General features: G+C 43.4%; 1 protein-coding gene across 6 annotated transcripts in view; it reads left to right on the top strand.

Moving 5' to 3' along the window:
• Positions 1–12,998, top strand: part of LOC110485783 (SH3 and PX domain-containing protein 2A) — a 115,210-nt gene extending 102,212 nt beyond the window's left edge. For all 6 annotated transcript variants that reach the window (XM_090195861.1, XM_090195863.1, XM_090195862.1 and 3 more), the window contains 5 exons: positions 523–685; positions 1,364–1,631; positions 1,932–1,981; positions 2,091–2,210; positions 3,580–12,998. In XM_090195861.1, coding sequence (XP_090051987.1) covers positions 523–685; positions 1,364–1,631; positions 1,932–1,981; positions 2,091–2,210; positions 3,580–5,658 — 2,680 coding nt within the window. In that variant the 3' untranslated portion in view covers positions 5,659–12,998. The remainder of the gene's footprint in view (positions 1–522; positions 686–1,363; positions 1,632–1,931; positions 1,982–2,090; positions 2,211–3,579) is intronic.
• The last annotated feature ends 1,938 nt before the right edge of the window (positions 12,999–14,936 follow it).

The following is a 14,936-nucleotide window of genomic DNA, read 5'->3' on the forward strand; positions in this document are numbered from 1 at the left end:
GGGAGGACGGAATCAATTGAATATTGTCGCACACATGAAACGCATGGTTACCTAGTGTTTGATAACATTCCCCTGACTCCCTTCCAGAAATTAATATGAGCCGTCCCCCTGCTCCAAATCTTCTATGTGTATGAGGACATCTAGTGTTCGTAGACAGTCAGTGGGAGAATAAACAAAATAAAGACTCCTTCATGTTTTACTGCTGATGTACCAGTGTTATTACTGACGGACATAAAGTGGAAGTAATTACACTTTGACGTCAACCCACAATGCACTTTTTGACCGGTAAGGGTTACTATTTGACCGGTAAGGGTTACTTTTTGACCGGTAAGGGTTACTTTTTGACCGGTAAGGGTTACTTTTTGACCGGTAAGGGTTACTATTTGACCGGTAAGGGTTACTATTTGACCGGTAAGGGTTACTATTTGACCGGTAAGGGTTACTATTTGACCGGTAAGGGTTACTATTTGACCGGTAAGGGTTACTATTTGACCGGTGAGTAAACTTCCATTCTCCTGCTAGGTACCTGGGGAAGGAGGGCTGGGCCCCGGCCTCATACCTGAAGAAGATGAAGGAGGACTTCTCATCCTCGGGCAGGAAGAAGACCCCGACAGGCCCTGTGGAGATCATCGGCAACATCATGGAGATCAGCAACCTGCTCCAGAAGAAGTCCAGCAGTGAGAAAGTAAGGTTTTAAGATTTCACTATTAAATGAAGATTTCATTTGATTGAACTTTTAGCTTTTTATTTTTTAATATTTTTTTCACCCCCTTTTCTCCCCAATTCCGTGGTATCCAATTGGTAGTAGTTACTGTCTTATCGCTGCAACTCCCGTACGGACTCAGGAGAGGTGAAGGTCAAGAGCCGTGCGTCCTCCGAAACACGACCCAACCAAGCCGCACTGCTTCTTGACACAACGCACATCCAACCCGGAAGCCAGCCGCACCAATGTGTCGGAGGAAACCGTACACCTAGCGACCTGGTCAGCGTGCACTGTGCCCGGCCCGCCACAGAAGTCCCTAGTGCGCGATGAGACAAGGATATCCCTGCCGGCCAAACCCTCCTTAACCCAGACAACGCTGGGCCAATTGTGCGTCGCTCCATGAACCTCCCGGTCGCAGCTGGCTGCGGCAGAGCCTGGGCTCAAACCCAGAATCTCTGGTGGCACAGCTAGCGCTGCGATGCAGTGCCATAGACCACTGCACCACCCGGGAGGCCCAGCTTTTTAATTTTTTTTAAAGCATTTTTTTCTATTTTATTAGCTTTTGTTTGATTTATGTCTTGAATTGTATAGTTTTTCTTTTACTGTGAAGTGTGTTGCCGTTTTAAATGCATTTGAAATAAAGTTTGATTTGATTCAAAGGATGTCCAAACGGCTGGAGATTCCACCAGTCCTGAGCGCCACATCTCCAAGAGTGAGATCAGCCTGCCCATGCCCTATGCCCCAGGTTACAACCCCAGCCCCGACCACGGCCCAGGTCCCAGTCCTGGGCTGAGTTCTGGATCTGGGATGGGTACCTCCAGTCCTAGCCTGGGCCCTGGTGCTAGTGGCCCTCTACAGGACAGTAAGGGGAAGAGGGAACCGGGTTCCCCTGCTGTAGCACGTGTCGCTCCACACAGAGTGTCGATAGGTGAGTGTCATCGATTATGGAGTTGTATGGTGATTCAAATTAGACTATTTATTTGGCTAATATATATCTATTTGACTAATATTTGGGTGCTGGGATATATTTGTGTGACTAATATTTGGGTGTAATAAAATGCAATAAAAACATATATAGTGCTGAGTGATATAACATTTTGATTGGGGTTTTACGGATATACTAAGGTTTGTACTAGTCTGTTATGTGTGTACAATAGACTACTAATTGCACTTCTATCATTTCTACATTTGACAGTAAATTAGGCTAATCTATGGTTCCATTCATTAGGCTCTCCCAACCTCCGACAAAAACCCCCTCCTAGAAGAGAAACAAATCTGGTAAGTCACTTTCAAATACAGTATGTATCATCAGAAAACGTTTTTTACACATAAACATAGAACATTGAACTCAAGATTGCTTATTTTTCTATTCCTCTTGTTTGTGCAGGGCTTCCAGTTACCCAAGCCACCAGAGCCCCCTACTGTGGAAGCGGAGTACTACACCATCGCAGAGTTCCAGTCCTGCATCTCTGATGGCATCAGTTTCCGTGGAGGACAAAAAGCTGACGTAAGCACCCAGAATCATAGAGATACAGTATCTATACAGATATTTTGTTTCTGGATGGATGGATAGGCTACCGTCTATATGATCTATCTCTATGCTCAGAACTGCTGTACATATGTCGGTATTGGAATCTGTCTGAGCACATTAAATATTAATGACACCTGACAGCTCACCAGCGACACAACTGCTGAAGCTGCATAGATATGGCCTTGACGGTCTGTTCATTTTGATGATGCTTGCAAAATACTGCAAGAGGCCAACTGGATGTCAGGGTGGACATTTGACGTTAGAAGAAGGGAGCTTTTGTTTTGATTTCTCTAACCGTTGCACCAAGAATGTCACGTTCGTCATAACGAGGAGACCAAGGCGCAGCGTGAGATCAATACATTCTTCTTTATTTAAACGAAGAACACTAACCAAACTAACAAACCGAACGTGAAGCTATAAACACAAGCGCTGACGTGCAACTACACATAGACAATAACCCACCAAACCAAAATGGAAAATGGCAACCTAAATATGATCCCCAATCAGAGACAGTGTTGCTCTGATTGGGAACCAATTCAGGCCACCATAGACCTACATTTACCTAGACAAACCAAAACCCCATAGATATACAAAAAAAACAAGACAAGACAAAAACACACATACCACCCTCGTCACACCCTGACCCAACCAAAATAATAAAGAGAACAAAGCTAACTAATGTCAGGGCATGACAAAGAATGATACCCAGAATATGTAGGATGTAGGATTTTAATTTGAGCAAGTTTGCTACAGCAGGAAAATAATCCTGCAACAACAGGAAATTCGGATTATTATGTGGATTATAATTAATATACATTTTTGTAAGTTTGAAATTTCAAAGAGGAAATTTCCCTTCAGAAGCCTTTTAAAATCTCAAATACACTACAAGTTTTAAATGTCTTGCGTTGCAGGAAAGTTGTCCTGCAACAGGGTGATCAAAATGAAGGTCCTACATCTGTAAATGGGGAGAATGATGGTGTGATAGTGGAGGATATGTTAGAGGGAGGGAGAGAACAGCAGGAGAGAAATAGGACACTATTACTCTGACCCTCTCCCTATGCATTATAGATTCCAAGTTCTCCTGCAGCAGGGTGATCAAATTAAGATCCTACATCTGTATAACCACAACGCTCAAGAGATCTACATGTATGAGAAACATTGTCTGCTTCCAAAATGGCACCCTATTCCCTTTATAGGCCACTACTTTTGACCAGGACCCATTGTTATAAAAATACTATTTTCATCAGTGTGAAGTTCAAGTGAGACTGAATGTTTATTGTAAAGCGATGGTTCCATCAAGTGTGTATCTGACTGTTGGTTATCTTCCCACCTGTCTTCTCTGTAGGTTATAGAGAAGAACTCCGGGGGCTGGTGGTATGTCCAGATCGGGGAGACGGAGGGTTGGGCCCCCTGTTCCTACATCGACAAACGCAAGAAGCCCAACCTCAGCCGACGAACCAGCACGCTTACCCGCCCCAAAGTCCCGCCCCCAGCTCCACCCGTCAAAAAGCAAGACTCAGAGGAGACGCCCTCACCTTCACCCAGTCACTCCATCTCCTCATCGTCCAAAGCCCCAGAATCCCCTAGTCGGCCCGCAGTATACGAGGAACCGGAATACGACATTCCCGCCGTTGGATGCGAGGGCGAGTCGGACACAGATTCCCTGAAGGGAGAGACAATACATCGCCCCCTGGAGGTGAAAATCAACAATGTGGTCTATGAGAAGTACCGTAGTTCTCCTCCGGTCTGCAAGACCTCCCCTGTGATTATCAGCTATAGAAGAAGGTCCTTCAGGTCCGTTGAAGAGATGGCCAAGGAAGAATGTATCTATGAGAACGATGGCTTCAGGCGCAGTAGTGGTGATGAAGGGGCTTTGGCCAAAGGCTGCGGCGGTTCCAACTCCCCAAGGATCTACCACTCCTCGACTGTACCCCGCAAACCCTCAGGGTCTTCACCTCTAGCAGGGGGAAAGCCATTGAAGAAGATCGCCCCAGAGCTGAGCCGGAGCCAGTCCTTAGCCAAAGCCGACACCAGCCCCAGATCGTCCTCAGATGAATCAGGTAGAGGTTCCAGGAGACCTCCAGGCATCAGGACGGTGGAGCAAAGGATAGGCCAGAGCCCCTCCACCAAGCTCAAGCCCTCGGTGAGGCCTAAACCTCTGCTCACCACCAAGTCAGAGCCACAGTGTTCCGAGAGGATGGACATCACTTCCCTGAGACGCCAGTTGAGGCCCACGGGACAACTCCGGCATACCGTCCATGGGCTCAAAGACACAGAGACGTCCTCTGTCATCTCGTCGGAGGACTCCCATTCTTCCCGCAACAGCACCTCAGACCTCTCTTCCATCTACTCCAAGGGGAGCCGGGGAGATTCTGATCTGGAGGGGTTCAACCTATACCGGACCACAGACGCCTACGACAAGGTCCAGGAGTCAGAGCTGAGCTTTCCACCTGGGGTGGAGGTGGAAGTCCTGGAGAGGCAGGAGAGTGGCTGGTGGTACATTCGTTGGCGGGACGAGGAAGGCTGGGCGCCCACCTTCTACTTGGAGCCCATCCGCCAAGGGAGGGACGGCGGTGGGTCCGAGTCTGACGGGCAGCGCTCTGGGTCGGGCAGCGGCACTGGGAGCAAGTCCAACAGCCTGGAGAAGAATGAGCAGCGCGTGCTGGCACTCAACGACATCAACCTCCAGGGACTCACCAACCACCACCAGGTACACAACACGCCAGGGGGTCTGAGATCGAGGAACATTCCCCCCATCCCCTCCAAGCCTCCGGGGGGCTTCTCCAAGCCGGCTGTGCTGGTTAACGGAGCTGTGAGAATGAGGAACGGTGGGGTGAGACCGCAGTCCGCCGTCAGACCCCAGTCCGTGTTCGTGTCTGTGCCACAGCCCGCCATGGACAGTCAACACTACATGACGAATTCCCTGAGGCGGAACGAGTCATTGGCCGCCCACAACCAATACCGTACCGACCAGTACCGCTCCGGTTCCGCTACCCTCGGCGTGCGCCGTAACTCCTCTTTCAACGCAGTGCGTGCGCAACCCGTCACAGTCGAGACCCGATCGAGACCCTCAGAGCGCTCTATCACCACCAGGGATTCTTCGGCGGAACGATTTGGTGCCGGTGGCGGGACGGACGCCTTGAGCAGGGTTGGGGTTGTTGTGCAGCGTAATGGTATCCCCGTAACCACAGTCAGGCCCAAGCCTATCGAGAAGAGCCAGCTGATCCATAACAACCTGGGGAGGGAGGTATATGTTTCCATCGCTGACTACCGGGGGGACGATGAGACCATGGGCTTCCCTGAGGGCACCTGCCTGGAGGTTCTAGACAGGAACCCCAACGGGTGGTGGTACTGCCAGGTCCAAGATGCCCTGCACCCCCGCAAGGGCTGGGTCCCCTCCAACTACCTAGAGAGGAAGAAGTAATGGCCTAGTAATAATAACAATGTCCCCCTTTGATGATGTCACTAAGAATATTGGTGATGACATCACTCCATAAGAATGTTACCCCACAAGAGCTACCACAAGCAATATGCTCCAAATATGTAAACAGATGATTGATTCTGAAAGACTTTATGTAAAAAAAACAATATGTTGTTTTAACCTTATAATGAGAAAGAGACACTTTTATTTCTGGCTTACTAAAGTGTGCACGTAAAAGACTAAAAGTCCAGATTTTTGCGTGCGATATGGGATGTAACGAGAGACTGAAAACAGGGTTGGCCACCCCCAGTGTTAGAAACACAAAGATGTTATTGGAACTTTGGAACGATGCGATTTGACACGACACCTTCTAGAAGGGGTTTACATTAGAAAGAGAAGATAGCTGGGCAATGATGGCAAGCCTTATACCTGCCCTTGTGACTATAATGCCAAATAGGTGCCTTTCGTAGATGATCAACTGAATGGGGGTTCGAAGAAGTGGACGGAACACATCAGTGAATCAACGTCATTACCAAATGTATTACTGTGCCATAGGCCTATGAGCATGAATACCACCAAAATTATTTTTGTAACGTTCAAGAGAACCACTTGAGTAGGAGTGTTTAAGAGCGTTACCGAGCGAATAGGATCAAACTAGAGTGTTGTAGTAGAATGTTCAGAATCAAATAAGAAAAAAACAAGAGAACAGGAGAGATATCAGTGACTCTCAGTGAGTCACAATTGACTCACTGAAAATGACTAATTGTTTGATTATCTTTTTTAGACATTACTGTATGTTTTGTTCTTTAATATCTTTGTGTGTCTTTCTGTCTGTCCTTGGAGATGTATTTCTGCTTTCTTGTGTAACACTCCACCGACAGCCCAGAATTGGAAAGAGTCAAAGTTTCCTCTCGGATATTCGATTCTCTGAAGTTTCCCTGATGGAATATCTATGTTGAGGTACACGTAATTAGACAAACTTGGTTGTGTCACCCCATTTTTGGAGTCCAACTTCTTATTCTATATTTTCAACCAAGCCTACAGTATCTTGCACACAAATAAAGCCGAAACGTGTCAAGCTTGAAATCTAATCAAAGTATAGTTAATGGGAAATAAATTCCAATTGAAGGTGCTTTTCAATTAAAACATTTTTTTTTTATACCTACCACCAAGATATTACTTTACACAATAAGTTTTAGTATTGTCTGTCTGTATTAGTCCCAGACAAATATATTTGTATATATGCTTTACTGTATACAGTAAAGCAACCGCAGTTGCACAGAAAATAAGTACTGGAAATATGGCTTCATAATGATCTTTGAATCCCAGGGATATATTTCCATAGCCTCGAGCCCACAAGGTGATCAAACCAAAGCAGAATATCATTGCATTGGCTATTTTGTAGCTTTACTATTGGTACGAGTGCGCTGGGAGTCAGGAGGCAAGTTCAGGGAGTGTGTTTTAATCAATAAATGTAACATAGTACAAAACACAAACAACGCACCTACAAGAAACAGAAACAAGGAACCAAAGCGAGTGAAATATGTAGGACAGGTAATCAAGGCGGCGATGGGAGTCCAGGTGAGTGTCTTTATGCGCTAATGCGCGTAACGATGGTGACAGGTGTGCGCCTTAACGAGCAGCCTGGTGAGCTAGAGGCCGGAGAGGGTTCACACGTGACAACTATTTATTTATGTATACAAATAGCCAAATAAAAAATAACTAAAACAAAGTTTAAAAACGGAAGATAACATCTGGACTCAGTTAATGTTCTGAACCCAAATGAAAGAATGTTGAAACATGCGGATATTGCTGTGCAGTATTGGTTTATGTGGTATGCAATAAAGTTTATGTTCACTTCCTTGCTTTAAAAGTAGTTTGGTATCTACTGGATTTGAATAGTACTGCAGGACTATTTTGAGTTATTACTATTTACTTATACGTTTTCCCCAAACACAATACTGATATTACTTCAAAACGATCCCCAATTGAAAATCCAAATGAAGTACTATTTCAACTGGCTGGTGTTCAAGACTGCTGAAATATTTTTCTAACAGTGTGTGACATTTTTTCATTATATTTTCTGCTGGACAGTAATATAGTATTAAACAAAGTATTGTACCTGCTAGATCGCAGTTATATCTGTTTTAGCCAACCATAGTTGTTTTTTGTTGTTACAGTGTGATCACACATAGACAATAATGAAGATTGAAGTTCCGTTTTTTGTGAATTAATGCACTTTAACACTTGTTTACAGTGCATTAATGTAAAGATGCAGTTGAAATACTCAGCATATTATTTATTGATTTAAAAAAAAAAAAAACTATTTAATAAGAGTATTTTTTTACCTCAAGTTTTTCAACTCCTGTCTTTTCACAGGAAAATATCTCAGTCATTAGAGGATGCCAAAGCTCCTCACAATATAATAATTGGATACTGTACATGGTACTCTCTTGTGGGAGACGAATGCTACTGCAACATGCTTTTTCCATGTTGCCAAACCGGCAGTTACAATGCAATACCAAATGCACTGCTGGTCAGTGAAACTACCAACTACAAAATGCCTGTACACAATTGAATGTTTTCAAATATTAATGCAGCTAAGAGTTGTTTTTTTTAATAGTTTGTACATTTTTTTGTTCACTTTATTCTATTTGGCTATCTTTTTTTCCCAACCTTCTAAATGACTTCCCCCCCCATGCTGTGTGCTGCAACTAGCAAAATCATGGACACTTCCTTTCTCCTTATTGGTCTGTACGTAATGCCTGATTCAAATCATATTTATTTTTGACCTAATGTTTATACCTCCCATTTGTGGTTTGACAATCAAATATGTATCCACTGCCTCACTAGACTGGACTAGACCTGTCAACCTAGTACAAAAGTCAATAATGTGTGATATACTGTATCATTTTTTTTGACATTTCTACAGTCTATTTGGTATGAATTTCAAGCCGTTGCATACAGATCTATAGAAGCTGAAGTTAGTTCTGCTTCACAAATGGAGGGTATAAAATGCTCTTTATCTCACCCATCATATCCCATCTAAAGCAATGGAAATCAATAATTAGGTCTATGTCAAGTACAACTACAGTTGATACTGTGTTAACCCCTAACCCATCCCCCTCCCCTCAACGAAGGCATTATGTAAACATGTTGAATCACCCATAACATTTCGCTTCAGCACATATTAATGCATATCGCTATTGTTTAATTGAGCTCAATTTACATGGCTTCTCTGCCTGCGCCTGCAAATTACAAGGGAATTGTAATGTGTCAAGCTTGACTTTTTCATATTTAGTATTATGTATTTTTTCAATATTTTTTTTTTCAATAATTTGTTCAATGTTTTGGTCAAAATGATACATTGTGTCTTATTTGTTTTTAGTTTTCACCCCATTGTATTTGAATATCTTTCAGAAATGTAATAATGAGGAAATGTGCAATAGAAATAGGCATCTTTAAAAAGCATAGCTATAGAAAAACATGATCAACATGACCTCCTCTTTCTACATGCCTAAGGATATATGATACAAAAAGATATTGTATATCCCTTAATCCATTCAAGCCATCATCGGTCATGTAAACACCTTTAGGTCATGACTCATTTCAGGTCCACTGCTTTTTTCATATTAGCCTTTTTCAAAACAGCAACAATCTAATGGCACTAAACAGACTCCAATCCCATTGGAGATGCTTACTTCCATTGAGCTACAGCACAACATGTTGTGACATGATGGACATGATTTTTTACCAATGGTCACGTAAGAATCGCTTCTGGTCCTTCCTCCTGGCTAGCGTGCGTGGCTAGTGGACTGTGAATGTCACCGGTAGAAGCCAATGACCCGGGTTCCGACCTCGTTAACATCTAGCTGTTCTCTACCACAGATCCACAGCGGTAAGAGTTGTGTCAGCATCGAGGGCCTCTAGGTACTCACCAGACTGCCTTCGAGCTGTCACGTTTGTGCCTGAACAAAATGTTTTTGTTCTTGGAGTATCTCTCTCCTCCACCTACAGTACGCAGATGCCTCCATGCCATTTGAACACAAGCCCTGCCGGCCTCTTTCAACCCTGTTGCCATGGCAAAAGTGACATTTGGAACCATCACAGATGTCAACCGCGTAATGTAAACTGGGAGAGAGACTGTTAACCGGTAGTCTTGTAGGGAAACAGCGATGTGTACTACAGGGCCATAGTAGTTTAATCCATCCGCTTCCAAACCTATACCTACCACCAAATATAAGAAAACACTTTTTTTTTATGTATCTCCATGTCCTCGATTAAGCCCCATGGGAATTCATTTCAGACTTGACCATGTTCAGAATGTTTTGAATCTTCTGAGGAGAAAGAGAGAAAATACTACATGGGTTTGGTTCTTTGTCAACAGATTACAACAGTGATGTTCTTGAGGTCCACTAAAACTGGTTGGTTTAAAAGTTTCCTCTACAGATGATTTTTTTTTAATCACTTATCCCCACATAACAGTTAAGGTGCTTCGTGGCTTTGGAAGGTCTCGGTTCATTTCCTTTCCCCTCCAGTAGGTTTGATAGGGAAGAAACACACACACACCCTTGAGTTTTAACTTTGGTGGAGGGTGCCACAGATTTGTGGTAAAGTAGCACCCATGCACGGGGCGACACACACACACACACACACACACACACACACACACACACACACACACACACACACACACACACAGGCGAGGGATGCCATTTATGTCAGAGGGAATAGATTAGAGCCTCTACCATATTTGCGAATTCAGCCAAGTGAGACAGTCCCTGCTGACGCCACACTGCCTCGACTCTCTGCCCCCGCCTCCTTTCTCTCTTTTTATTTTAACAAATTGGCGGGCCTTCTCGAGCGTGACGTTCCCTTAAGCCTAGTAATCCTAGATAGCACCAGTCGGAATGTCCTTTTTCCTTCCCGGATCTTTTTTTCTACTCTTCCTTTACTAGTGCCTCCTTGCTCACTCTTTGGCCTTTTCCACCATACTTCCGCCATGTTCTTTTTCTTTCTTTCGCCTCAACCAAAGCTAGCAGTTCCCAGTGCCGAAAGCTAGTCACTTGAAGTAAGAAGAAAGAAGAGATTGGAAGTGTTGAGTGTATCTAGTGTATGAGGTTTGGGTCGTAGAAGCATGTGATGTGAGATATTGTGTGTTGGTGTGTTTGAGAGAGAGGACGTGTGCACTGTGATGAGATGGATTGCGTGCAGGTGAGGTCAGGAGAAAGATAGGAGGAGGTCAGGTATGAGGTTAGTTGTGTGTGGGATGCGTCGGGAAACCTGAGATGGATCAGATTGTGGATCGTAGATGACATGGCAAGAATGAGACAGAGACAGAGAACAAGACAGAGACGAGACAGAGATAGGGAACAAGAGAGAGTGAGAATGAGAGAAAGAGAGACAGGAGCTGGATACATTTGTGGACATTGTGCTCCTCTGTTCATGCTGACTGGACTTCCATTAAAACCAGCAGCAACAGTTTCCATCAGAGACAATGAATAACACTGCATCATACTTCCTCCTCTTCTCCCATCTCCCATGGCTTGGGCTAATGAACTATCCAATGTACGATGCGTGGCTGTGAAATCTCATTATCAAAACACCATTTTAATTGCGGTAGTTAAAGGTTTGAAGGCCAGTAATTCTCGCGCCGGTGGCGCCCTGATAGCGGGGTCGCACAGCCACGAGGGGCTAATCTAAAACAAATGAGATTGCGGCTGTCGAAGATGGATAGATGCTCTCACTCTTTGTCGCTCTCGTTCTGTCTCTCTCCAGCTTTTTAGCGGGTGGCATATTAATCATGTGTCTGATTAATTCAACATTATATAATTTGCTGTGGTGAAGCTTCAACTTCTGTCTGATGGCTTATTCTGTCCTGGTGTGAAGGGAGAGGCTGGAGAGCCAGGTTAATGAGGGAAAGGGTAGGAGATGTGATGATTTGAGAAAGTTATTAGTAAGTGTTTGTGAAAGGGGTGTGAGGTGTTTAACCTAAGGGTTGTTTTTAGTAGGTATTTTGAACATAACTTTTTTAGAGTGAATTTTTTATGTTGTTTGCTCATGAAGGAAGTCAATGAATGAATGAAAAGAAGAAGAAAAAGAGGGATGAAAGCTTACTCAGTGCTAGAACTGATGGTAACGCTTCAGACAGGTGGAATGGGACTGCCGACTACGCCAAGTGTTACTTAACACAACAGGTGGCGTTGGGGCATTGCTTAGAATGCTAATGTATTGCATGGCTGAGGAATAGTGCATGCTGGTTCTTTTTTTGTGTTTCCTGCTGTGCTGAGACTCTCACTGTTTGACTTCCTGTTCTAATTACTACTTTATACTCTCTTTAATTAACCCTCAGACAGATACATCATGTCATATCACTCTTAGCAATAACTGCTCACACTGCTTAAAACTACCTTCCTTTTTTTGTATGGGTACCAATATGGACCATATTTATTGCCACATCCATATTTTCTGGAGGGAGGATTTGTCAGATAAAGATGTGTGTCATTTCAGGGGTCACCAAATTATTTTTAGTTTGCGTAGTCAAAAGTCTTGTTATTACCTAAGATCAGGCCTTCATGAGCATTCTCTGATGCCAGTTATAGTCTAATTGCTATTTACAGTAGAAAGTAGTGTGGCAAGTCTCCAACACTGTCACAAAAACCTAATTTGTAGACAAGGCCTCAAACCAAAGTTATACTCTCTAAACCTATGCTCTGTAAACCATCTAGGTCCTTATACCCAAACTTGAAACAATAATGACCCCACTACCAGCAGGTCAACTCTGTTACATCATACCACCAGTGCTTCGAGTTGGACCAAAGGAGTTGCTATAATATAATATAATATATAATTTAATTTGCACAATTCTTATGCAACATTTGTGTTCAACTCTATATGGAGACAACTATAGAGACTAGTCCTGTTTTCAAAAGAAAGGTGTCGTGGGAGGATGGAGTTCAAGAGAAACGTGTTTTCTGATGCCTTTTGTAAATGTCACTGACGTTGAATCATTCGATGTGACAAAATGTAATGTTGTGTGACAAGGCGATAAAGAAGCAGGACATGTCAGGACATGTCATGATTTTACAATTTGGCATCAGTGAGTCAATAAGTGTATGTGAAAGTACAGCAAATGTACAAATAATCGAATCAGTGTACTCTTCAACGGGAAACATAACAATTGGTCTGTGTGCCAGCGGTTCTTTTTGAAAACGGCCGTCCCTTTTTACCGTTTTCATTTTGAAAACCTTTTTGTTGTTGTTGTGTCTTGTTCCTGTTTACATTGTATCTTGCATTGCCCCTAATGAGAAACACTATTAAATGTATTATCTTTGTTTAATTCATGTTGCCTCTCTGTTTTCATTTGTCAGCCTGAACACTCACATGCCATACATTACGAAACAGATTATTTACAGCATTTTTAAATGTTTCAGTCATTTAGCACTTTTATCCAAGCAACTTACAAGAGTAAATATTCATACTTTTCCCCCTGTACTGGTCCCCAGTGGGAATAGAACCCACAACCCTATCGTTGCCAGCACCATGCTCTACCACCTGAGCCACACGGGACCAACGGAGCTGATGTGACTCATACATCCATATTTAGATTTATTTATAACTTTTACATACAATCGTAGGCGACAGTCATTTTCTGGAACGACACATATATCTTCATTTGTTGTATGGTATAAATCAGAATAAGTATAATTAGACTTGGATTGTACAATTGAACAAACCTGTTTTTAGATGTATATTGTATGAGTTACGAGAGAAAATTGTAAGGGCAGCGAATGAAGACAAACTAGTATTGGTAGAGCCCTCCGTACCGCTAAAGAGAAAGATGGAGGGGGAAAAAAAAATCTATACACATGTAGAAAGATGTATCACATACGCCTAAATGAACACGAAAAATGTGCACACCTACCTCCCCCGAGGACAACCACCCAACCCCCATCGAACCCCCACCGGTTACAAAACGCTCGCTTTCAACAGAACATGTGCAAGTTACCCTCAGCATCTAAAGGTCAGAGCATTCATCACATTGATCATGGGTGGTTACGGGAGGTGTACAAAAAAAAATGTAACACTCAGACTAACAACCTGTGAGAGGAGAAATACATAGAGGCATCATGTCCAACATAAAGACTGTATTGGAGTATATCAGGAAGGTTCTAGAATGACAGGTATCAAATAAAGACGCAACAAACACTTAGGCCGACAGTGTTTCTGCCACCTTCTGGTTGCACATAGACCATTGGGGAATATTCCAGAGAGGTATTGAATTAAAGGTCTCAGTGTTTCTGTTCATTCCATGTCACTGTCATCTTCAGGTGTGACGGTGATGGCATATTTAAGTGTGACAGTGTCGACAGCTGAGGAAAGCTCCCATAGGACGACCCATCCCTTAAACAGATTCTCATTGGTCAGTGGAACTATTTATATATATATCCACTAGATGGCAATCTTGAACTAGTCTGTTCTCCTCAGCCTTAGCCGGAGGAGTCAGACGGGAGTTTGAGCTCATGGTTTGCGGTTTTTGGCTGTTTATTTGTGAAGGTCTTACCTCAAGGGCCTTTGTAATGCTGGACTGCACTATGTATTCAAAATATGATTATTTTTTAACACATGAAGGTTTAATCCATCATCACAGAGTATTACCTATGGACATTAACTGTGACCCATCATGGTATAAAAGAGTCATGGGATACTAATACACCTTGATGACAGATTTGATATATATCGTCTAGAATATTATCAGACCTCATGCCTGCTCCTAGATATTACCAAGTCTTACATGCTATTAATCCACTACTGACAGACATATTGGGGACATCAGAGGGATATTTGGATGAGGTGGTAGCTGCCTGCAGTGTTTGGAGCCCCTGGCCCTAAGCCTAGTGTCCCCCGGAGGACCCCGGTTGAACATAAACCACCTAGGCAGCTGGGGCCGTCCAAAACACATGATGTAACAGGTGCCACAAATCACATACCACTGAAAGCACCAAGTTCCACTGGACCACAGAAGGTCAGGGTTGTGTAGGTCTGGGTTAGCCTCTCTATTTGGATTCCTGTGTGTTTTATGACTATGCTGACACATGATCCATGCAATCAGCGTGGCTGGGGGATGGTAGCCATCTTAATCAAAGGATTGTGTCATTATTTGAAACCCTTGTTAGAGAACAGCTAAAATTGTTTTTATATACTAATTCTGTTTTATCAATGGACCAATCGGGCTTCAGGAAGAAGCATAGCACAATAACAGCAGCCATGAAGGTTTTTAA

The sequence above is a fragment of the Oncorhynchus mykiss genome, chromosome 13 (assembly GCF_057628025.1).
Source record: "Oncorhynchus mykiss isolate SJ-2025 chromosome 13, ASM5762802v1, whole genome shotgun sequence".
In the NCBI taxonomy this organism is placed as follows: Eukaryota; Metazoa; Chordata; class Actinopteri; order Salmoniformes; family Salmonidae; genus Oncorhynchus; species Oncorhynchus mykiss.